Consider the following 25,727-nt stretch of genomic DNA (forward strand, 5'->3'; position numbering starts at 1 on the left):
GAGTACCAAAAGAAAGCCTCAACAACTATATTTCTAGAACCACAAATGTAAAAGTTCTCATCTGTCCTTTAATGCGAAGACCCAAAAAGCAAAAAAAATATATATATATATATACATATATATACACATATATACACATATATATGTATATACATATATACACATATATATGTATATACATATATACACATATATATGTATATACATATATACACGTATATATGTATATACATATATATACACACACACACACACACACACACACACACACACATATATATATAAGTTGCTACAGGAAAGAAAACTGGCTTAGCAGGTAAAAATTCCTAGCTCAATTTCTGGTTCTCTACCACTCCTAAGCAGAGAGCTTTGAACAAGACACTTAATCTTTAGACTTCCAAAATGGGCTGGACTGAATGTTGACTATAGTTTTTCCCAGCTGAAACAGTCTAAGAATCGAATATAGAACAAAAAGCCTGAACTACAGCACCAAACTACAAGCTAGAGGGGTCTGGAATCTAAGCCTCCTCCATTAACCTGCTATGTATCCTTGGATAAGTCACAGGAAAAATTAAAAATATCCAATATTCATTGAGCACTCTCCAACTAACAGACAATGAGCATCACAAACACCACCACATCAATTCCTCATAAGAGCTTTACAAACACATCTCAATATCATGTCCATTATGAACAGGAGGAAATTGAGTCTTAGAAAGGTGACACAGTTTGCCCAGTCAGCAAGTGGAAAGGTTAAACTTGAATCCATGCAATTAAATGCCAGAATCTAAGTTCTTTTTATTTATTGCTAACTGTGATGCTGCCCTGTGCCTTTATGAAAGACATACCTCCCAGTGTGACCTCAGAAGAATGCTGGGAGATTACATGCAGGCATGCATATATGCATGGTCTCTGAAAAATACAAAGTGTTTCAAAGGCTAAGAATGTGGTATTGTTTTCTATCTATATTTGAGAAGAACCATCAATACATTTAGAGCAGCGGCTCTTAAATGTGGTCCATGGAACACCAAGGATCTATAGAATGGCTGTAGGTCTGTGACTCCATGAAATTGAATGCAAATTTTTTTGCGGGCATGTTCTACAGCAAAGGCCCGTGGCTTTCAACAGATCCTCAAAGGTATCACTGATTCACAACAGAATAAGAACCACTGGTCCAGAGAAATGGAACTGAAACAAGGAGAAAATCCAACAAGGGGTGATCATTGCAATCTTTCCTTCTGAGTCAAGAAACAAACAGGGGAAGAGCCCAGTAAGCTCAGATCACAGAAATTCAACATTCTGGGTCAAGAAACGAAAGTCACAGCTTCAAGGCCAGTGGGCAATAATATGCTCATTGTGGCATCTTCTCCTTTTCCTATACATACATCTCGTGACCTCCCCGTCACATCTGTTAACTCCACCTGTTAACTCAGCAGCTGGTTCTTGTTCCAGTGCCTTCCGCTTATACAAGGTATGTTTGCTTTGCAGCTGGAGAGGTAAACACTTCCCCTGCTGTTCTGCCTTTGGTATAAATATTTAGCATAACACAGCAGACTCCAACTCAGGGTGTGTGCCTCGATCCCCTTCCTGCCGGTGACACAGTTTAGAAACTAATTGTGCCTCTCCCTTTCCATACTTGCCCATGTAAACCAAAGCTTTCTGCTTCTGGCTAAAGGGAAAGTTTCATGACAACCAGCCCCTAAAAATTTAATGCTGCATTTTCCTCCCCATGCTGAACTATGAAGAGGACACCTTACCACCTACCCTAAAACCAATCACATGCTTAAATAAACTAATGGTAAATAGAAATGTAAAATATGTTTAAGGGGCAAGAGTCTTCTTTTTTCCAACTCCTAGAGCTATTTCCCCACTAGTTTACCCATTACTAAGTCAGAATTCCCTCCCTAATTTTGGACTGTATGTTTCTCTCCTTAGCACTGATTACCATTTAACAACCTATATATTTTAATTGTTTCGTGTGTTGTCTGTTCGTAGCATCCCTAGTACAATAACTATATTATTGGTCCAAACCAAGATACCTTGGGGAGTGAAAGGGGGCACTAATAGAAATGATCCCAAGACAAGAGGTGTCAATGGAAATGGTCCTGGATAAGATGAAGGGGCGGTCACTTTCGCTACAATGCAAGTTCCAAGCTCAGGGATCTGGGTCTGTCTTTTTTCACCCCTGTGCCCCTCCTGTCCAAATACTTATGGACACACCCATGGGTGCTCCCTGAGTCATGGTAGTTACCAGCATGAACTCTGAGTGGACTGCAGAGGTTCAAAGCTCTGGCTCCATCACCAGCTAGTTATGTTATTTCTTTGGGTAGTTTCCTTGAGCTCTATATGCTTTAATTTTCTCCTTTATCAGATGGCAATAACCATAATAGTACCTACCGCACGTGGCTATGTGAGAGTTAAATGAGGTCATCTACAGCAAAATGTCCAGCACAACAGCCAGTGCTTGGTAAGAGTGAGCACTCAATGACACCGGCTGCGATTACTATGATCTGTCCTCCTGCGACTGTTTTAAGAAGGCGTGTAAGGCAGATGGCTGTGACACTGTCTACCCGGCACCCCTCTACATGGTGGTGGGAGGAGCTGCCTTTCATCAGCAGCATGCCTGACCACGCCCATCTGACCCTGAAACAGGCCATTGGCCTGAGCCTAGAACTTGGGAGCAGCCTTTTCCTAGCAGCCAAAGGTGTAGGGGCTCCATCCCAACTGCAGTTGGTAGTCACGCTTCCGCTTCTGAGGAGGAAGCAGGCGCAGAAAAGGAGATGAGAGCTGAGGAGAGGCCTGGGCTCCTGGGCCCTGCTGTGGCTATTCCTGGGGCCCAGCTGCACTTCTGTCTCCCACGAGGGCTGCTCAACCAACTCTTCCCATAATCTATGAGCCAGAACCTGTCTTTGGAGCAAGCTACTTTGAGCAGCAACTGCAACCAAAAGGGTCCCAACAAGGGCAGTGTGTCCTGTTGACAGCCAAGAGCTGTGCTGGACAGAATCAACCTGCTAACATGCAATTGTTTAAAAAAGAGATGACAAGGAGGAGCAGCAGGTGAGAAACATTGATGGATGCTCACCTTGTGCCAGGCACTGCACATTGATGGATGCTCACCTCGTGCCAGGCACTGTACTGAGGCCTCTACTTGCACTGTCTCATTTGATCCTGACAACCACACTATGCAGTGGGTACCATATTTATCCCCATTTTATGGATGAGAAAGTTGAGACTCAAGACACTCAAAGGAGCCTTCCCAAAGCCTCACAATTAGTTTAGTGGACATCATTGCTAACCCCTAACAGCCCTTCCATCCCAAGTGATGAATCAAAGTCGATGAGTGTGTAGCAGCCCCCTGGTGCATGCTATTAGACCAGGAATGGGAGCAAGTCCTACACTGGCCCAGCCAGACTGGAGAGGAGGACTTATTTTCCATGGCTGCATTTTCTGCTTCTCCTGAGGGAAACCAGACACAGAAGGAAGCTGATACTAAATGTAAGAGGAAGCTGATGTGCTTAAGTCAGCAAAATGGTAGTGTTGTCAGGTAAACTACAGAATGTCCAGTTACATTTGAATTTTCGATTAACAATGAATAATAATTTAATATAAGCCTATCCCCAAAATCACATGGCACACACTTTTGTACTTAAAAAAGAATACAATTTTCTACATTCCTATCTGAAATGCAAATGTACCGGGTGCCCTGTATTTCTACTTGCTAAATTTGGCACAGTGGAGAGAATGAGTACATGACAACTTCATGAAGCCATAAACCATCAAGTACTTAAAGCCCACATTACCTCTGAACTTCTCGCTATGTAAGGTAATTAATTCGTTTATTGTTCAAGCAGTTTAGAATTTGTCACTTGCACCCCGAAGCATCCTATCTCGTGCAGCAATCACTGGTTCCAACCCAGGCAGGGAGGCTCCAGAGCCCAAGCTTCCACCACTACACTCAGTCCTAAAGGGACAGAAACTTAATGCCATATGAAAAGCTACAAAGCCAATGTTTAGGACGTTGAACTTATATTTTTAGAGCTGTAAGAATGCAGCTTAACAGACTTACTGGGATTCATCAGATTCTCTTCAGTTGATGTAAATTTTTTATTATAAAGTTGTGGAATGTGAATTCCCCTAAAACTATAAAACTCCTTCATGAATACTAACAAACTCTAAAATAGCAGCAAAGGTGCTGCTTATAACCTCCGAAACCTCAAAACCCAAAACACCTGGCAATTCAAGATTAAGAACTCCAACTTTTAAACATTAAAGATAAATTTCCCCATCCTGGCTAATACAGTGAAACCCCATCTCTACTAAAAATACAAAAAATTAGCCGGGCATGGTGGCAGGCACCTGTAGTCCCAGCAACTCGGGAGGACTGAGGCAGGAGAATGGCGTGAACCCAGGAGGCAGAGCTTGCAGTGAGCTGAGATAGCGCCACCGCACTCCAGCCTGAGCGACGGAGCGAGACTCCCTCAAAAAAAAAAAAAAGATAAATTTCTACATTTTGTTTAGAAAAAAAGTCAATGAGCATCACAGAAAAATGTGACTTTAGATCAAGCCTGGAGCATTATAAAATAATCCTGTAAGATAGGAAGGGAGCGTATAAGTAAGCATGCTGAATGAATGAATGGGTAGCCGTAGGACTGAGTTGGTCTCTGAGGATAAATGTGTGTGTGTTGGGCAAACTGTTCACCAGCATAAAAAAGTCTCAAGGCAATGACCCCATGGAATTAAGGAATTTACATGTGGTGCTGGTACACCATCAATGAGCAGAAGCAGGATGCTGGGTTAGCCATGACAGCTGGGAAGAGAGCAAATCACTCCTGGGTTGCTATCTGCATCCACCCATTTCAAAGTCCTGCTCAGGCACAGAGGCTTCCCTATAACGGGAAATACACAGCATTAACATCACCATCATCTGGACTCCCTTCAAGTCCATAAAAAGCCGTCATTTAGGGCATGTCAGTACAGAACAACTATAAAGTTAAGGAAAGTTCTAACAAAGTTATATATGAAAATAGCTTGCTCTCTCATTCTCTCTCTCTCTCATAAATACATGTATAAGAGAGAGTGACTCAGTGGTTCCAACCCAGGCAGAAAGAAAGGCTGCAGAGCCCAAGCTCTCACCACCACACTCTCAATCCTAAAGGGACAGAAACTTAATGCCATTTTAAATGCTACAAAGCCAATGTTTAGGTCATTGAACTTGTATTTTTAGAGCTGTAAGAATGCAGCTTAACAGACTTACTGGAATTCATCAGATTCTCCTTAGTCAATGTAAATGTTTTTATTATAAAGCCACAGAACATATCTATCTACGAGAGAGAGAGACACCAAGTTAATCTATAAATTTAACAAAACCCCTATAAAAGTACCAATAGGATTTGTGTGGGAAGGATCAGAGGAGAACTTGATAAAATGTTTCTAGGTTTTATCTGAGAAAAGTAACGTATAAGAAACCTTTGAAAAGGAAGAGCAAAGTGAAGAAGGTTAGCCCAAAAAGATATTAGAAGTATTATAAAGCAAAACAATAAGAATAATGTGGTAGAACCACAGGACTTTTCAGGGAGCTCAAAGGAACAGAACAGAGAGTTAAGAAGCAGATCCACATATATATAAGGATTTGATGATAAAAATGTGTATGTAAAACCATTGGTTTGGTCAATAAACAGTGTTGGCCACCGTGCAGGAGAAAAGAAAGTAAAGGCATGTGAATTTTAATGGAAGATGGCTTTTAAGAGTGTGAAGTGGCAGAACCTAAACAAAACAGTATGCACCCACAGAATGGCATGCAGCCACCAAGTATTATGTACCTACCAAATGGTATACACCCACTAAACATTATGTACCCACAGAATGGCATTTACCCACCAAATGGTATCTATCACCCCCCGAATATTATGCACCCACAGAACGGTATGCACCCACCAAATGGTATGCACCCACAGAAGAGCATGCACCTATAGAACGACATGCACCCACTGAATGGTATGCACCTGCAGAATGGTATGTACGCACTGAACAGTATGCACCCACAGAACAGTATGACCCACTGAATGTTATGCACCCGCAGAATGGTATGAACCCACTGAACAGTATGCACCCACCAAATGGTATGTACCCACAAAACAGCATGCACCCACCAAATGGTATGCACCCACAGAACAGCAGGCACCCACAGAATGGTTTGCACCCACAGAATTGTATGCACCCACAAAACAGTATGCATTCACCAAATGGTATGCACCTATAGAAGAGTATACAGCCACAGAATGATATGCACCTACCAAGTGGTATGTGTCCATTGAATGGTATGCACCCACTAAACAGTATGTATCCACTGAACAGTATGCACCCACAGAACAGTATGACCCACTGAATGGTATGCACCCGCAGAATGGTATGCACCCACTGAACAGTATGCACCCACCAAATGGTATGCACCCACAGAGCAGCAGGCACCCACAGAATGGTATGCACCCACCGAATGGTATGCACCCACTGAACGGTATGCATCCACAGAATGGTATGTACCCACAGAACGGAATGCACCCACAGAATGGTATGCACCCACCAAATGTTATGTACCCACTAAACAGTATGTATCCACTGAACAGTATGTACCCACAGAACAGTATGCACCCACCAAATGTTATATGCCCACAGCACGTGCCCACTGAACAGTAGGTAGCTCAAGTCCTGTAACCATGTACCCTCAACTCTATCTCCCATCAGGATTACCAGCAAGAAAGGGAATGCAGTCAACTGGTGTACCTCCACCAACCAGACTTCACTGGGTTTCCTTCACTCCACTCCCAATTTCTCTTTGCAGTTGGAATCTCTACCCACTCCTCCCAATAACAGAAAGAATTCCAGCAAATTAAAGGAAGTTCTCTACATTTTGAGATTCCCTGATCCTCCCAATTGCTGCAAGGTATCAATAAAAAAATCTGAGATCAGAAATAAGTCTTACCTGTTTCCTTTTTTCAGGAGGAAGTGATGGATCTCCATCCTACAAACAAACAAATGCTACATTTTACTCTTTTAAAAAAATAGATGTACTTAGAAACAAGAAGTTGAACTAAATTATGAACCTAAATGTAGACTCCCCCCACCCTCCCCACCCTGCAGCCAGTAATGTGCTGAAGCAAGCTCAAATATACTGTAAAAAAATAACTACAAACTGAACCAGAGTTATTTTGGAAAAACCTCTAGGGAATCAGTTCCCATTAGGACCAAATCTATATATTTCCTAAAATTGTTTGAACACAAAAACTGGACTTGTCAAAATTCTTTTTGATCACAGCCTAAACTGAAATAGTATTTCATTTGGTTTGAGTTCCTCTTTTAAATAGTTAGAACCAAAGGAACAGTGATGGGGACACACATACACATATAGAGAGAGAGGAAAAGAGAGAGAAAGAGAGAGTTTTCTCTATGGGCAGAACAATCAATGTTGGGAGGGACAGTATTTGCTCAAAGTTAAGAGGACATTGAGAACTTCTAGTCCTATTAGATTTTTTTTTTTTTTTTTTTTTTGGCCTTAAAAGGATGCAAGCCAAGCATGGTGGCTCACGCCTGTAATCTCAGCACTTTGGGAGGCCAAGGTGGGCAGGTCACTTGAGGTCAGGTGTTTGAGACCAGCTGGGCCAACATGCTGAAACATGTCTCTACTAAAAAAATACAAAAATTAGCCAGATGTGGCGGCGGGTGCCTGTAATCCCAGCTACTAGGGAGGCTGAGGCAGGAGAATTGCTTGAACCCAGGAGGTAGAGGTTGCAGTGAGCAGAGATTGCACCACTGAACTCCAGCCTGGGCAACAGAGTGAGACTCTGTCTCACAAAAAAAAAAAAAAAAAAAAAAAAAAAGGATTCGATTCCTCTCCCTTTTGTGCCACATCAGGGAATACAAATATCTCAGGTGAATAAGCGAATGCTCATTAAATGAGCACTCTAATATCTGATGCTGTCCACATATAAGTCAACACGATTTTAACCTGAGGAATCTATTCTATTCTATTTCTACTCCAGGGCAGTTTAATAATGCCAGCACAGATAGTTAAATGTCAGTAATAGTGTCCCACTTAAAAAAGAGATTGACTCAAAAGCAGCAAGAATGAAAACTAGTATTACGCAGTTGGCATTCTCCATTTCAGTATCATCTGCATCTTAAAAGTTTTGCCATATAAAAACCTAGAGAAAATAAAAAAGCCAGGATACGAGAAAGGTTACAAAAATTATGGATATGTCCATACTGTGTATTACCATGCAACTGTTTAAAAGACTGAGTTAAAGGCCAGGCGTGGTGGCTCATGCCTGTAATCCCAGCACCTTGGGAGGGCGAGGCGGGCGGATCACGAGGTCAGGAGATCGAGACCATCCTGGCTAACAAGGTGAAACCCCGTCTCTACTAAGGTGAAACCCCGTCCCTACTAAGGTGAAACCCCGTCTCTACTAAAAACACAAAAAATTAGCCGAGCGTGGTGGCAGGCGCCTGTAGTCCCAGCTACTCGGGAGGCTGAGGCAGGAGAACGGCAGGAACCTGGGAGGTGGAGCTTGCAGTGAGCCAAGATCCCGCCACTGCACTCCAGCCTGGGCCACAGAGCGAGAATCCATCTCAAAAAAAAAAAAAAAAGACTGAGTTAAATCTGTATGCCTAGAAATCTGGATGATTCAAATCTGGATGAGTTAGATCTGTAGGCCTAGAAAGATGTCCAAAATAAAGTGCTGAGGGAAAACAGCATGTTTTATTATTTTTAAAAATAAATTTGGAATTTATTTTATTTCTGCATGATTTTTTTTTTTTTCTTGAGAAGGGTTCTCTCTATGTTGCTCAGCTTGGTCTCAAACTCCTGGGCTCAAGCAATCCTCTCATCTCAGCCTCTCAAAGTAGTTGGGACTACAGGTGTGTCACTGCATTTGGCCTAATATAACTCTCTGCAAGGATGGCAATGCTCTCTATATATACACTGTCCAATACAGTAGCCATCAGTCACACGAGCCCGTGAAATGTGACATTGAGACTGAGGAATGGAGTCTCTTATTTTACTTAATTCTAATTAATTTAAAACTAAGTAGCCACCTGTAGCTAATGGCCTCTGTATTACTGTAGACTTATGAATCCTCTTTTTAAAGAACTCTATATAATTAAATTAACAAGTAAACAGCCACACATACAGTAGTCCCCACTTGTCCTCAGTTTCAGGTACCTGAGGTCAACCATGGTCCAAACATGTTAAATAGAAAATTTCAATAAATAATTTATAAATTTTGAATTGCATGCTGTTCTGAGTCGTGTGATGAAATCTTGCACCATTCCCCTCCATCCCGCCTGGGATGTGAATCACCCCTTCATCCAGGGTATCCAGGATGCCTATGTGGCCCACTCACTAGTCACTTAGGAGCTGGTTTGGCTATCAGATTAAAAAAACAACAGTATATGTAGGGTTTCCTACTATTTGTGGTTTCAGGCATCCACTGGGGGTCTTGAAACATGTCTCCCTTGGATAAGCCGGGAGCCTACTGCAAACACACATGAATATGTTCACAGATGCCAGAGCAAGAAGCATATACATACACACATACACACACACACACACACACACACACAGATTAACTTGTGAGTGGGACTGGGTTGTTGAGGAAATAGAGGTGGTGACTTTTACTTCTAAATTTTTCCACTTTGAACTGTTTGCATTTAACCATTTCTAAAGAAACAGCATGTGAAAATCTCTTTATATCTTAATTCAGGGAACAGGAAAGTCGCCGAACACGGCAGCCTAACACTTACAATCAGCTCTCGGTACTTCTTCTTCAGTGACTGGTGGCGCTCCCGGAGCTGATTGGCCATGAGTTTGTACTGGTCCCTTTCCTGTTGACAGGTGTCCAGCTCCTTGGAGAGGATCAGCAGGGCTTCCTTCTTACTCTCCAGCTTCCTCTTACACACCAGGTACTGCAAAGCAAACAAATCCAGGCAACGGGTCAAAAACATCCACGGGCCTCCATTTAACACACACCGTACCTCACACACCCTGTGGGGAATTTTTGCCATTTTCATTTTTAGAGCTCATGTGCTGAGAGACGTTTTTCAGCAAATGACATGTACTTTAGGCTTCTACAGGGCTAACATGCAGTGCCCTCATGACAGAACCTAAACCTTGGACAAATAAGTTAAAAAGCAGAAGGTTTTAAAAAGTTGCATAAATGGGTAAACAGGTAGACAGCTAGACTCCAATTTTGTTTAAAAAGGATTTATATATCCCGATAAGATTATGTAAAATTTTATTAAGATATTTAATAAAAATCTTATTAAAATGTTACTAACGATAATCTCTTGGTAGTAAAATTATTTACCCAGGTTTAAAAATTTTTCTTGATGCTTTTCTGTGTTTTCTAAGTTTCCAGAGTAAACCTATATGGTTTTTTGTCTGTTTGTTTGTTTGTTTTTTGAGACGGAGTCTTGCTCTGTCATCCAGGCTGGAGTGCAGTGATGTGATCTCAGCTTACTGCAACCTCCACCTCCCAGGTTCAAGCAATTCTTTCACCTCAGCTTCCCAAGTAACTGGGAATACAGACGCGTACCACCATGCCCGGCTAATTTTTGTGTTTTTAGTAGAGATGGTCAGGCTCTTGTTGGCCAGGCTGGTCTTGAATTCCTGACCTCAGGTGATCTGCCCACCTTGGCCTTACAAAGTAGTGGGATTACAGGTGTAAGCCACCACGCCTGGCCCATATAGTTTTTATTGTAAACAAAAAAATACCCAAAAAGTTATTAAAAATAATTGAACCATAAATCACCACAATAGATTGCAGCTGCCCACCAAACCCAGCAGCTATTTTCTCACTTGCAAATTAATCCACCAACATGGCCCTGATGTGTTTAACTTTTCCTACGATTCAAATGCAGGCACTCCCCATCCAGAGACCACTCTTAGGAGCTAAGTATTTTAGCCACATTTTGAATTCTCCCAAACAAGTTGAGTACACCTGGTTGGAACTCTTGCCTCAGAGTGATGAGATTTCTTCATCCTTCCTTCTGCTCACTCTCCTGCACCGCGAACCACCCTCACCCAAGTCTGACCCACCATACTGGCCAGTGTGGGCCCGAATAGGACTCTTCACTTTTTATTGGATATATTGCACTGTCTGGTATTATTCACATATGTGAAATGTGGCACTAAACACCTTTTGAATTTGCCCCATAAAAGACCAAATTCAGAGCATTCATGAAAACAATTTATAGTTTCATTATACACTCTGACATGAGTACTTTGTCATTATGGACGCTCACACAAAGCAGAGCGAGAATCAGCACTCCCATTCCACTGGAGTCAATGCTCTTTTATGGACAAAAAGCATTACTCATATATAGTGCTTGCTAGGAACTGACTTTGTTAAGTTCAATTTCAAATAAATGAAAGGGAGAAAAAGAGAGTTTTGTGCATTTGCACAATTTTTTTTTCCTGAAAAAAAAAAAAGAAAGTAATTGCTTAGCTTCAAAAACAAAGGGGAAAGAAAAGGCATTCTGAGACGGATTTGAGTTCTAAAAAAGGACACTTCCACCTTGGATGAATTTTATTCCTGGCAGTAATGAGGTTGGAATCCTGCCTTAAAATGTCCTGGATTTTGAGACGTTGACATCGTCTTCATGGAGGCAAAATGGTTCTGTTGCCACAGTGATTTCTCAAGAGTAAAATCCCCAGTGAGTAAATATCAGAGGAGAGTGGCTCAGAAACCCAAACTGCAGTGTCCTCAGGCACGTATTGAGATTTCACAGGAAAAATACCATTTACACACAATTTAACACATCTGCCCTTGTTCCTCTAGTTCTTTTCCTGTAATCAGCACCCTTGGTTGTCAGCACTGTGAGTATCGGTGACCCAAAGACAGTCACCTTTATCCCTTCAATTTATCAGATTCAAACCTGAGGCCCCAAAGACACTCGTGCCTTCCGACTTAGGGGACAAAAATCCTCATGCATGAAGACATCGGAAGCTGCAGTAGGTAAGCTGCGCGGGAACATCCCGCCTATTGAAGGGTAACAGTTAAGGGCCACTGCTGACTGTCAAAGTGGAAATTCAAGTTCCTTGACCTTGAACAGCTCTCTGTTAGGGTCCAAGAGAAAAGCCATTTCACTCACAAGGTACGGTCCAAATAGGGCCATGAAAGCTGTGAAGGGCAGTAAAACGCCTCCCTTGCTTCTGGGTCTGAGGTACCTGGTAGAAAACAGGCACAGAGGCCTCTGCTGAGACCCACTGGCCCGGGATTTGAAGAGCAGAAGCTCTGTAGGTCCCTCTAATTTTACTCTATGTTATTTATTTTTATCAGCAGGACAAACCTTAGGCTGAAGCCTCATTTGTAAAGTAGCTCGAAGCAGAGCTCTGGCTGAAGGTGAGACACTTTCCCTGTAGTTCTGCCATACCCTGGCACAACAGTCTTTGGCATCTATAAGGAACCCTAGAAAACACTGCTCTCTGCCAGGCACGGTGGCTCATGCCTGTAATCCTAGCACTTTGGGAGGCCGAGGTAGGCAGAACATCTCAGGTCTCAGGAGTTCAAGACCAGCCTGGACAAGATGGCAAAACCCCCTCTCTACTAAAAATACAAAATTAGCCAGGCATGGTGGCATGTGCCTGTAGTCCCAGCTACTGAGGAGGCTGAGGCAGGAGAATCACTTGAACCCGGGAGGCAGAGGTTGCAGTGAGCCGAGACCGCACCACTGCACACCAGCTGGGCAAAAAGAGCGAAACTCTGTCTCAAAAAAAAAAAAAAAAAAAAAAAAAAACTTAGCTAGGCATGGTGGCAGGCGCCTGTAATCCCAGCTACTTGGGAGGCTGAGGCAGGATAATTGCTTGAACTCGGGAGGCAGAAGTTGCCGTGAGCCAAGATCATGCCACTGCACTGTAGCCTGGGTGACAGCATGAGACTCCATCTCAAAAAAAAAAAAAGAATGAAAAAGAAAACACTGCTATCACCTGGGATGCTTGTTAAAATGCAGACTCCTGGGCTCCAGCCCAGGCCCACTAAATCAGAATCTCTGGTGCCTGGCTCAGGAATCTGCATTCTTAGCCCATGGTCCAGATGATTCTTATCCAGCCCATACTTTAAAAACTCAGGCTCTGGAAGCCTCAAGCTGCACAGTCTCAAATGTTAGAACCAACTAAAATGGTCTGGAGGGACTGAGAGGCCACAGATAGCCCACGAGTTCAGAGGCAAGGAACAGTCTCAGAGCCATTCCGGTGAGTGTCTGTGCCATCTTTTGTAGCTTTTGGGATTCTAAACAAGTACAAACATGGACTACATTTTACTGCCTCTAGCCAAAAATCTTATACAATCATGTAGTACATAACAACACTTTAGTCAATGGCAGACCGCATATATGATAGTGGTCCTACCACAGAAAGGTGGTGGTACCTTTTCTATGTTTAGATACATTTAGATACACAAATACATATCATTGTGTTACAATTGCCTTGTATTCAGTACAGTAACATGCTGCATACATTTGTAGCCTAGGAGCAATAGGCTGTATCACATAGGCTAGGTGTGCAGTACGCCGTGCCATCCAGGTTTGTGTAAGTACACTCTATGATGTTCACACAATGACCAAATTGCCTAGCGGCACACTTCTCAGAAAGCATCCCCATCATTAAGTGACGCATGACTGTATATGCATGTCTCATCAAAACAACAATAGAAAACTCTAGGAAGTGGGGAGAAGGGAGTGTTGGAGAATGAGATGAAATTTCTTGGCCTCATTCTAAAAAAGTAAAAGTGTATTCCCTGTAATGACAGCTGTTAAAATGTCCCATTTCTTATCCCTGTGATTGGAAACAAACAACAAAAAACTAGAAAGAAAAAGGTTATGAAGATCCTTCTTAGTGGGCAGCTTTGAATAACCAGCAAATATAAGGTTGGGGCATTAGAAGGAATCCAAATTAGAATGGAAAACCAGACAAGCTAAGTCACTGTGCTCTGGCTGTTTAGGCTCCCAGAGGAGGATCAGTAACTATAGATAGCAGATCCAGCAATGGGCTCATCATGAACTGCAGGTACCTTGGGAAAGCCATAAAACACAAGGACCAAAAGAATGCACACTCCCCAGGACTCGTTTCCACACCTGGAAGATGAGGGGGTTCCCAGGGCACTCACCACCTTGAGGAACCCACGATTTCAACACCACTGTCGAATATCACTGGATGTAAAGAGTGCAGGAGAAAGCACGGGGTAAGGGCTCCAGTCCAGAAGGTACAACTCACTTTGAGCACCCAGAACTTGCTTTCTCTGCCTTGTCTAAGACAGAGCTGGCTCAATGATTTCCAAAGACTGTCTGTGGCCAGAGTATTTCCAGAATCTCTGGACAGTCACTTGGTGGGGTGCTGGGACTGAAGCTGCGTTTGTAGCAGCAATTTATAATAGAGTGAGAAAAGGCCAAACGTCTATTGGGTCAATATTCATGGCTCTCGCTAATATTTCTAGTTCTCCTTTCCTTCCAGGCATGTGGCAGGACGGTCCATCCCCATTGCTTTGGGGTAAAGCAGAAACATGGACCCTGCTTTGCCCAATAAAATGGGATTGGAAGGGATGTGAGTTGCTTCAGAAGGCAGGCACTTGAGAGGGGAGGTGAGAATTGCCGCGCTTTCTCCTTCCCTGCAGTAACAACGGCAGAAGCGCAGGTTGCTATGGGGAAGCCACAGGATAACAGAGCTTGGAGGCACAGGCATAGCAGACAACTGCCTGGAGAGCCATTTGGGTCCACAGAGAACTTTGTGTGATCCAGAAAAAAATTATTGGTGTGTCAAAGTACTGAGATTTGAGGGTTTGTTACTGAAGCATAACTTAACCCATCCAGACTCATATGGTCTGTATCAAAGAATGGGACCGTCTGGGGGGGGAGAAAGGTTATACTTGCCCCTGGGCTGTGTGTCCACTGAGTCACCACACTGAGGACGAGGGTTCATGTGATCACTATTAGTAGTGCTATTGATGACAAAAAGCAAGGTTTTGTAACACATGCTTTACCTGTATAATCTCCTTTAATCCTCAGGACAATGCAGTGATGTTACTGTGCTATCATCTGCATTTTATAAATGAGGAAGTGAGGCTTAAATGAAAGTGTCTGCATAATGTGCCAAGGGATTGCGAAGCTAGAATTGGAACTCAGCTCGTTACAGAGTCAAGCCTGTGGAACCCCAACTCCTGACAAACTAAACATTCTGGGCCTTACCCCCAAAAATCAGAATATTCATGGAGTTGGTTACCACATCTAGTTGGTATTCCTAGTACAAGGAAACAAAGAAAGAGACATTTTGAATTTGGCTACTTTTCTGGACCTAGAACAAATAGTAATAAAGGTTTTATTGATTCAAACAACTTTTTCTAAAACTAGTGGGTCTGCCACTTATTTCCTCAGATGCAAAGCCTGAAGGAAGATGGAAAAAAAATGTTTAAAAATCCACAAGCCTCACTAGTCTCTCCTCTTTATGAGGGGGCCAAGTGGAAACAGTAAGGTTTCCATTCACTTCTAAGAAATGGGACAAACTAGAGGACCTCAGAAAGGAACTAGAAGGTTCTTTTCTCAAAAGCAGTTTGATCGCAACAGGAGTTTTCTGTAAGCTATAGTTGGCCTCATTATTCAAGTATTTTCTGGGTGCCTTCTATGTGCTGGGCACTGAGCTAAGTATTGGGACCCTCATGGGATAAATGATATCGTTGGATTTTGAAAAGGAAAGGCATGATACCTGGATAACGAAACGTTATTTCCTGCTATCTGGAATCCTGAAGGTTCTGAAAACTGCAAATGTGTTCCTATCTCGTTAGTGACCTAAGCTGATGAGAGGGTGTCTATGGCCTTTATCCCATGGTGTGTGAATATTCATGTATTTGCTGAAGAAAAATCCGTGTGTTTGATCCCTGGCTGCTGCCTGAGACTCTGCTGCGGATGACATATAATATACAGTGTGTGTACTGCATTTCGTTTCAGATTCCCAAAACTCCTGCATGAGAAACACATCTGGGCTCCAAGGACTTTAGATATGGAATCTTTTATTGGAAAGTCACCCTTAGAAATCTCTACAGTCTCGATGATGAATGTGTGACTGAAATCAAACCTTTCTCCAACAGTAATTGCCCAAATAGCTAAGCATTCATTAGATTTCTACTTCCTCACATAGGCCAAGAAAAACTAAAAATGCATTAAATGCGGTAAATCTTCAAGCTTCCATATGCTTATGCGCCTGTTCCCCCAGCCTCCTGACTTCCTCATCCTTTAGAGTCAGCACTGAATGCTGGAGCTGGGATAAACCTCACGGATAACCCAAGTGACTTGCCCAATTGCAAAGAACAAGGCTCCTGACTTCCAGCATATTCCATGACAGTGTTTTCCAAATTGTGGGTCATGATACATTAGTTGCAACCCTTGTTTTCTTTTCTTTTTTTTTTTAAAGATACAGAACAGAGCAGAAAATATCAGGGTGTACCCCCTGTAGTAAGGACAATTATTGTTTCCTGAAGTTTTTCTATTTGAAAAGTCTATAGGAATAAACACACACATATGCATATTTTCACATATTTCTTACAAGCCGCCATTTTAAAAATCTGAAAACTAATGTTCTCTAATAAGCCACTCTGGACACTTATCCATTCATTCAACAAATATTTGGTGAAAGGAAAGAAGAGAGGCATAGGTGGGTGGGGTGGGGCAGGGAGAAAGCTTGAGAGACGATGTTTGATGTGAATTTTGAGAGGTGAGTAGGTGTAAAAGGCACCTGAATAGAGACCATTATGTCTTGGAAATCATTCACTTGTTCTCTGGGATTGAGTCACAGCTCTGAGGATTTAATCCCTGCTCTGCCCACCGCCTGCTGCCCCCTACATTGAGGTTATCGTGAGCCCGAAAGGAAATGTGCTATGTTAAAGGCTTTATAAACTTAAAAAAGATTGAACACATGATTTTTAGAGCATTTAAAGCATCCAGAACACTTTTGCAGACACGTTCCCATTTGACAGTCAACACTCTATGACAGGTGGGACAAGAACTGCTTTCCCCATTTTATGGGCAAAATAGCTGAGATTCAGAGAGGTTAGTGTCTTTCCTAGAGACACATAACTAACAACTGTCAGCTCAAACCAGAACTTTCCATTACACATTCCAGGTTCTTTTTACTATTCTACATTGGCAACAAATTAGTTATAAGTGATTCAACACGTTACCTGTGTTGAGCAAAACCGTATTTTCAACAAGACACTCCTAGAGGTAACCGCATAGCTCAGAGGAATACATTGTAACTCATTTCCAGGTCCTGTTTGGGAGAGAGACAGCTCTCCTGGGGCCCTAAGTCGAATTCCACAGGGAATGCTGAGGTCTAAGAGGCCACCTATAGATTAACAATGTCAACAACGAACTGCATGTACAACGGTGGTCCCGTAAGATTATGCGGCCATATTTTTACTGCACCTTTTCTATATTTAGATATGTTTAAATACACAAACATTTACCACTATGTTACAATTGCCTAGAGTATTCAGTACAGGCACATGCTATACAGGTTTGTAGCCCAGAAGTAACAAGCCATACCATGTAGCCATGTAGCCTTGGGGTGTAGTGGACTATACCATCTAAGTTTGTGTCAGTACACTCTAGGACGGTCGCACAATGATGAAATTGCAGAACGAAGCATTTCTCAGGACATATCCCTGTCATTAAGCAATGCATGGATATAGATACTAGATGGTAATAAGTAGTCGATTATCATTCACTAATAGTGGCTAACTACAGTACACTAAACGCTATAAAAGAGACACAAAACTCCCAGAAAAGAGAGAAAAGCAGTTTAGACTAATGGTTGGGGACATGGCAGGAGGAGCTAAAAATGCCTGAATTCAAATCTTGGCTTTGTCACTCACTAGCGACATGATCAATTACCTAGGCTCTCTGTGCCTCAGTTTCTCCATTTCTAAATGAAGATATTTATAGCATCTTCAGAGGGTTGGTATGAGAATTAAGAGTTAGTATATGTAAAACATTTAAAACAGTGTGTTATATGCATGTTAATGTTCATTACTACTATTGTTATCATGGAGGAGAGAGTAACACAGCTTAGCAAAGAAGGTGCTCAAGGAGTTGGAGGACAATGTGGTATTTGAAATCGATCGGGAGGGAGAGGTAGAGGGATACATCTTGGTTGGGGATAGATGGAGTTGTGACAAGTGGCAGTGACAGGGAAAATGTTACTCCTGGCTGGGAAACAGCCATAGCAAAGCACAAAGGTGAGAGGCCAGAAGATGTGTGTTCAGAACAGTGAGCGATGCCCTGGGCTGGCTGCGGTGGAGGATGGGAGTACAAGCTGTGTGAGATAAAGCCAGAAAGACAGACGGGTGGCCAGGTCAGAAAGGGCCCAGATGTGGTGCTGAGGAGTTCAGATTGTATTCTTCCAGCAGTCAGGAGCCCCGAGGGGCTTTGAATGGGGGAGTGTCATTAAGAATCATCTTAGGAAGAAACTTTCATCCTGACATCCTGTGGTGTAAATTATATTGGACAGTACAGTGTGGGTGGAATTTGCTGCCAAGCTTGAGAAGAGAAGAGAAAGTGACTGTGGTTCAGGACCCACTCTGCAGACACACCTTTGGATCCTGCAGTTTGATCTGAGCTGTCAGGCCTACAGAGAACACACTGGCTTTGCTGTTTCTTAATGCAGTCTGTGATCACGGTGTCTAATGCAGTATTGTTAGACAGGGTGCTACCCAGGCAACCAGACTCACACGTGGTTTCAGCCTCCGCCGTGACGGCTGGTGCCAGAATCACATCAGTGGGCGAGTGGGTCACATGGCTGCCCAAACACACTCCAAAGGGCCAAGCTGAGCAAGGAAAAACAGGGAAATATCCCAGTTTCTGGTCACTAGGAGGGGCCAAGAGACACACACTTTATCCTCCTAATGTCTCCACTTTCGCTCTTCAGTCAAGACAAAATTCTGCTGGTCAAGTTCATGTGTAGAGTAGGGACCACTGACATTCTCTCTCCTTCCCAGCTCAGGAAGGTTTCAGTTTGTTTTCAGAAGAGGGGACAGAGAAATGAAATTAGTATTTTTTTGAATATGTGCTATGTGCCATGCATTCTTAGGAGTAATAAGAAGACCTTCATTTGATTATAACAGTAACAGTAGCAGCCACTATCTAGTGAGCATTACTATTTTCCAAACTGCTAAATGTTCTACTTGAAACATCATATTTAATCTATATGGCCACTATGAAATAGGTTGTAAGATTAGTCCCATTTTACAGAGAAGGACACAGAACCTCAAAGAGGTAAATTTATCCTTCATCACAAAGGTAGTAAGTGGCAGAGCCAGACTGTTACCCGGGTATATCAATCAGGATTCTTTGGTGTAAGCAATAGTAACTGACATTATAACAAAGGAATATATTGGAAGGATACTGGCCCTTATAGACTTGGCAAGAGAATGCAGAGCTAGACTTAGACACAGGTGGGCAGCAAGGCAAACCTGAGCAATGGAGGTAGGAACCAGGAACCACCAACCACCTGGTCTTGTTGCAGGAAAAGTTGAGTCAGAGGCTGCCGAATGGGATGAACTGGACTCTGTTACATGTCAGTCTGGACTCTGTTACATTTCAGTCTCTTTGTCTCTCTGTTCAAGGATGTCTCCAACAGCCTAATGCAGATTATGGGGAGTCTTTGCCTGGGCATCTGTCCACAGTTGTTAATGTACACAGACTGTATCCAGTGGTAATACCCTCCACTTGGAAGTGCTACTGAGAAAAAGAAATGAATACTGGGAAGTGAGAAAACAACAAATGTGCACTGCACCAACCTGGGGAGGATCCATGCTGCTGAGTTTATTTCTCAACCTTGCCAAAGCTCCTCTTCTTGTGGTTTTTGAATAAAGATTGAAAAAGAAATGGTGATCATTCAGTAATAATCCTTTTACTTTAATCTCTAAGTCTCTATTAATCATACACAGAAACACAGGAGTGCATAGGAGTGCACAGGAGTGCATAGAAACACAGGAGTGCATAGGAGTGCATAGGAGCTGAGTGCATAGCACTCAGGGCAAGGCTCACGTGGCTGCCCTTGGGTACACACCTACCAGCTGAAGAAAGGAAGAAAGCTGGTATATACTAACACCAAATATACTAGGTAATCAGTGACACACGAATGGAATAAGCTCAGTAAAATATGCCCAGTTTTGGGTGTGAATACTAGATATCATAAAATATTTTGATTATTGTCTCAAAAATATATTTCTCTGGAATTGCATTTCAATTACATTTTTAAAGCAGAGCTTACAACTCATTTGTCGATGTTAATTCATGCCCACACACAAACACCATGAGTGTAGTTTGTGCTCATCATGCGCTCATCATCCTAAGAGCCCAAACCATTGGCCATTGAGGGGCTTTTATCTGCCCTAAAGCAAATCATAATTGCTATAACAAAGATCAAAAATCATAATAATTAAATGGCTATCTGACATACTACATTACTATTTGGGTGGCTTTATAGCCAGATAACTGCTGCTGAGAGATGAAGGTAGCTGGGGTGTAGTGGGGGTGGGGTGGGGGGCGGGGATGGGGTGGAGTCACCTCTTGCCAAACAAAGACTCCTGGTCCTTCGTGATTTTTACTAATGGGATCAGGCTAGCTCTCATTAGCCACTGCAAGGGCATGCCTGCTAATCCAGACAGACTTCTCAGCAGATGATAAACAGACATGGCCAAAGAGTTCATGTTCAGGAATAATTTAGAAACTTCTCAACTGCAGACTCATTCTTTCTGTAGAGGTACCTCCTCCCCTGATCACCCTCTACTCACTCCAAACTGCCCTCGCCTCTTCTCCATCCCCCATCCAGCAATACCTCACTTCCCAACCAACAAATAGCTCCAGGTGAACAGCATTCAACAATCAACCTCCCTTCCCCAGCCTCCAACAAGCCACCCCTCCATGCCTGGAACCTCTGTTTTGCTCTGCCCTGTGATCTCTGGCAGGGACCATCACAGCAGGCTTCTGGTTTCCCTACTTGTCTAGTCCAGGTACTAGTCCCTTTGGAGAACATAAATTAGGGCTTGCCACTCTTCTTTAGGAAAAAAAAAAAAAAATCTCTGATGTTAAGGAGATTCGCAAACAGGAGCCTTTCAGCATCTGGCTGCAACCCACCTCTCCGACTTCATCATCAGCTCTTCGATTCCCGCCCTCCATGTTCCTGTTCAGCCCACTTACTGCTGCCCCCACGCTCAAGCTTCTTCACCTCTCTCTTTTTCTACACTGTCCTGCATCCTGCTCCTGAGTCCCTGTCTGGGAAGCTTCTGCCACTCCCCCAGGCAGAGTGAGAGCCACGTGGCACTGTGGGTACACTTAGAGTAGCACTCACACACCCTGTATCGCAGCACCTGCCCACCTGTCCACCTGTCTGACTGAGGCCTCTTTACAGCCAGGGCCCATCTTATTCATCTTTACACCTCCAGAGCCAGGCACAGCTCCTGGCCCATAGTGTGTGCTGAATAATATTTAAGAAATAAGTTTCAGTTCCCACCAAGCTGAATATATACATAGATATATAGATAGATAGATTTACATATTTTAGTCAGATAGCCATCAATTTATTATTATGCCTAAATGTCTAAATCTCCTTTAGCATCATGCTTTGAGAAAAAAAAAATCCAGTTACACAAACTCAGTGTGTAAGGAGAGGATGCAGGACAGTTCCTATAGAATCATCAAAATGACATTTGTATGTTGACCTCATTTTTATTGCTTAAAAGGACCACTTCCCTGCCATCACAGGGTTATACACTCCATTCAGCACCTTCATTCTTAAAAGTCCTGCAGATTCACCAACCCTAGGTAGGCATTCAGAACCGCCACTTGGAGATACACATACATTTAACCTCTCCAGACATGGGTTTGGGTATCTATGGTGTACAATGCCCTGTGGGGCTGGCCACATGCTGATATTCATCTTGCTGAAGTCCTCCAGCCTGCGGCAATCCCTAAGCCCTGCAACATTAACACCCTCGCATCTTGGGTGTGAGCCTTTCCTGCCCACGCCTATACTCCATCCTCCAATTGCAAGACTCCCTGGGCATTTCCACAGCCTTTTCTAAATCTGTATTCACCTCTGTAATTTTTAGATAACATTTCAGCAATTTCAAGTTGGTAGCTTAATGATTCTAATGCCATTCTCTAAGATGACTTTTTTTTTTTATGATCTATCTTTCTCAGACTCACCATGCCATTTTCCCCCTCTCCGGTATTACTTTTGACAGGCAAACTTTGATTATTTGAATGCCCCAGGGGATGTGCTGAAATTTAAGTGAGATTTCAGGTAATTGGAAGAGTTTATAATGTGAACTATAGTAGCTGTGGGGTATGTGAAATTCACTGACAGTCTTGGCTAACCGAAGTTTTGAATAACGAAGGTTTGCCTGAATATCTATTTCAATCCTTTCACTTCTCTTATTTCTCCTTTCCTCCCTCTCACCATCTCAGTCTCTGCATTCTCCATTGTCTATGCCCCTGTCCTTTGCAAGCCTATAAAGATGAGGAGGAAACACATGGAAAAAAGATTGGCTTTCTTTCTCATTGGCCATAAATGGGCTAGGAAACCACCTCTCACTTGCTGAAGATAGCATCTATTTCTAAAAATCATTGCTTACCTAGAGTGAATTTGCTCTGTCCCCAGTGCTAGGCTGATCTGACCTTGCCTCAGGCCGAGATGCTGCCGGTGTGCCTTGCAGTTCTGGTTTGTTTCAGAGATCGTGTATATGTTCAGGATGAAGCACTAAAATTACCCATGCATCTGAAACCCTCTCTTTGCCATCCAGGTTGCCAGGGGCCTGAGGTCTGCTGGATACAGGTGACAGGCAGCTTGCATCACCAACCCTCACATATTGCAATTACACATTATGACATATAACTGGCACATATGGAATGTAATGATAGATTCACTGGTTACTTCATTATAGAATAATAATTCAATTCAGTTGCAGAGGGCTTTCCTTGTGGGCTGTGTAGCAGTAAAAAGTCAGCAAAGCATGTACAATATTTTGGTCAGACTGACTTTAAAAGCTGTAAAACTGCTGTGGTTCAATTTATCTGTCTCAAGAGAAATCCTAAAAAAAAACCCTAACACCCCTATTACTAATGAGGCCCAGTGCACCTTTGCATATTATCAGCTCTTAACTTCTTAGACCTGTTCCCGAACCCTGGGAGGCAAAGAGGACCCGTAATCGTGCTTCCACTTTATAGACGAGGTACTGAGAGGGTTACAGGGTGGCATTTGCAGAACTAGAATTGATTCCTTGACTGTCCTTTAACAAAAGGGAAACTCAGGAGATACAGACATCATTAATAGAAGCAATGTGACACCTGGGCTTTAGAGTGAAATGATGTGGGTTTTGCCACCATCTCCTACCATGGGGACCACAAGAAGCCACTCCCCCACTCTATGCTTCAGTTTTCTTTTCTATAATGATATGAACAGCCAACAGCATTTTGAAGCCTACTTAGTCCTAACAGATGATTCAGCATTTCACATATATTAATCACTAATCCTCATCATAACCCCAAAATGTAAACATCATTACCCCCCTTTACAGGTGAAGAAACTAAGGCTCTAAGAGTTTTTTGGAAAAAAAAAATTATGAAGCTTGTAAGAGGCAAAGATGGGATTTGAACCCAGGCCTGTCCCATGCCCTTTCTGCCACAGCACCCCATTCACCCACAGGAGAGTTGGAAGGATTCTACAGAATTACTCACGTGAGAAAACGCACTCAATAAACTCTAAAGACACCAATCTTATTATCATAGTAATCAAAAGAACTGAGTCTGTCCCATTTGAAGACAGAAAACAATCTCCATTCCTAAATGTGTCAGCAGATCTTGCCTTCTGAAAAATATGATTCCCCTGCTGGGATGAACAGTCCCATAAGAGGGCCAGTGTGTTCAAGATGAAGCTTCAACTCAAGACGGAGCATGTCTAAGAACAGTCCCTGGCTCCCAGCTCTCTGATACTTGAGTCAGGTGCACATACTCTAAAGCAAGGAGGTGTTCCATCCCAGTCTGCCCCAAAAGGCAGTCATCTGCAGACTTGAGATCTTGAAATCAGCTGTGCAAATCCATCACTACTTTAATTATCCAAGTAAATAGAGCTCTTACCACCATCTGCTGAGATTTCAACCAATCATGATCAACACAGTCTTTCTCTCTGGATGAGAACCTTGGAGTCATCGCTAAAGGGCCACTTGGGCCCTGAATTTCCGCCTGCAGCATGCAGGCCTCCCCAGCCGAGCCCTGTGGCTGGGAGCTGTTTTCGCCCTCTCACTGCGCCTTGCTCATATTTTCCTGAGCACTGTTAATTTGCTCCTGCACTTCATCTTCGTCGTTTTTATTTTCTTTCCATCAACTCCAGACACTACTGATTAGTGAGAAACTATCCTCAACAAGAACTGTCAGTTTAGAACTCGGCCCCCCAGCAAAAAGTCAGGCGGAGATTTATTCTGGGACATGGGTGGGTATATAATCCTCGTGATTCAAATCACTGACGTTTTCAGAGGACAAACTACATTGTAAACACTGCTCAAGGTGGGGACTCCATCCAGGTCTGTTTCTCTCGCTGATAATTGTGATGGGCTGATTATGCTAGCAAAAGGCTCCCATGGGTGACCCAAATTAATTATGACTTAATGGGAAAATGGCAAAATCTTCACTGGCTGCAGATCACCAGTGGACTGCAAGCCAATGATGGGCATGATTTGACTTGCTCTCCTTAACAGAACATTTGACCACCACCATCATCACCTCTGTCATCACTACTGATCAGGAGAACATTTAAATGACGATAAAATGGGTTGTTTGGTTTACTCTGTTGCATGTGCATCTACAAGATCTAACACTAAATAAAAAATTCCTTTGGAGAAGTGCACATAGACATCACTAATTCAGGTAAGCTCAAGGTTTGGGCATCTCGCTTTCAATAAAGAAAATTTGCCAGGCACAGTGGCTCATGCCTGTAATCCCAGCACTTTAGGAGGCCAAGGCGGGAGGATTGCTTGAGCCCAGGAGTTTGAGACAGGCTTTGGCGGCATAGTGAAACTCCTTCTCTACAATCTTTTTTTAAATTAGCTGGGTGTGGTGGCGTACATCTGTAGTCCCAGCTACTTGGGAGGCTGAGGTGGGAGGATCCCTTGAGCCCAGGAAGTTGAGGCTGCAATGAGCCATGATCATGCCACTGCATTCCACCCTGGGGGAAAGAGTGAGACCCTGTCTCAAAAAAGAAAAAAAGGTCAAAAGAAAATTCAGTAGTCATCAGGATCATCATAAATAGTAGCGTCGAAATGGATTGTTAAATATATGTCCAGGCTGACCATTCCAAAAGGAGATGAAATTCAGAGGCAGAGAGACTTAAAAAGATAGAAGGCAGTGGATACTCCCAAGTAAGACCCGGGGTGTGAGTCAGACTCCCTCCTGGATTCCAACTCCTGCCCTACCACTTCTAGCTGAAGGATCTTGGGCAAGGAAATCCATTGCTTGCTGAGCCTAAGATCTTCTTTCTGTAAAATAAGGACTATGATAGTACCTACTTCATGGTACTATGGGTTTGTCAAAGGATTAAATGAGATAATGAAAAGAAGGCTTTTAGCCCAGTAACTGGCATGCAGCTGCCATTTACCTAGAGCTTATATTCATCATCATCATCCATAATCATCATC

At 42.9% G+C, this 25,727-nt stretch overlaps 1 protein-coding gene across 6 annotated transcripts in view; it reads right to left on the minus strand.

Annotated features, from left to right (window-relative positions):
- Positions 1 to 25,727, minus strand: part of CCDC149 (coiled-coil domain containing 149) — a 107,194-nt gene that overhangs the window by 61,006 nt on the left and 20,461 nt on the right. For 5 of the 6 annotated variants that reach the window (XM_054485454.2, XM_063663574.1, XM_054485455.2 and 2 more), the window contains 2 exons: positions 9,796 to 9,957; positions 6,980 to 7,018 (listed from right to left, as the gene is read on the minus strand). In XM_054485454.2, the coding sequence (XP_054341429.1) occupies positions 6,980 to 7,018; positions 9,796 to 9,957 (201 nt within the window). Of the gene's footprint in view, positions 1 to 6,979; positions 7,019 to 9,795; positions 9,958 to 19,832; positions 19,852 to 25,727 lie in introns of those variants that run through there. The other variant, XM_063663573.1, reaches the window with a different exon arrangement.

This window comes from Pongo pygmaeus, chromosome 3 (assembly GCF_028885625.2).
Source record: "Pongo pygmaeus isolate AG05252 chromosome 3, NHGRI_mPonPyg2-v2.0_pri, whole genome shotgun sequence".
In the NCBI taxonomy this organism is placed as follows: Eukaryota; Metazoa; Chordata; class Mammalia; order Primates; family Hominidae; genus Pongo; species Pongo pygmaeus.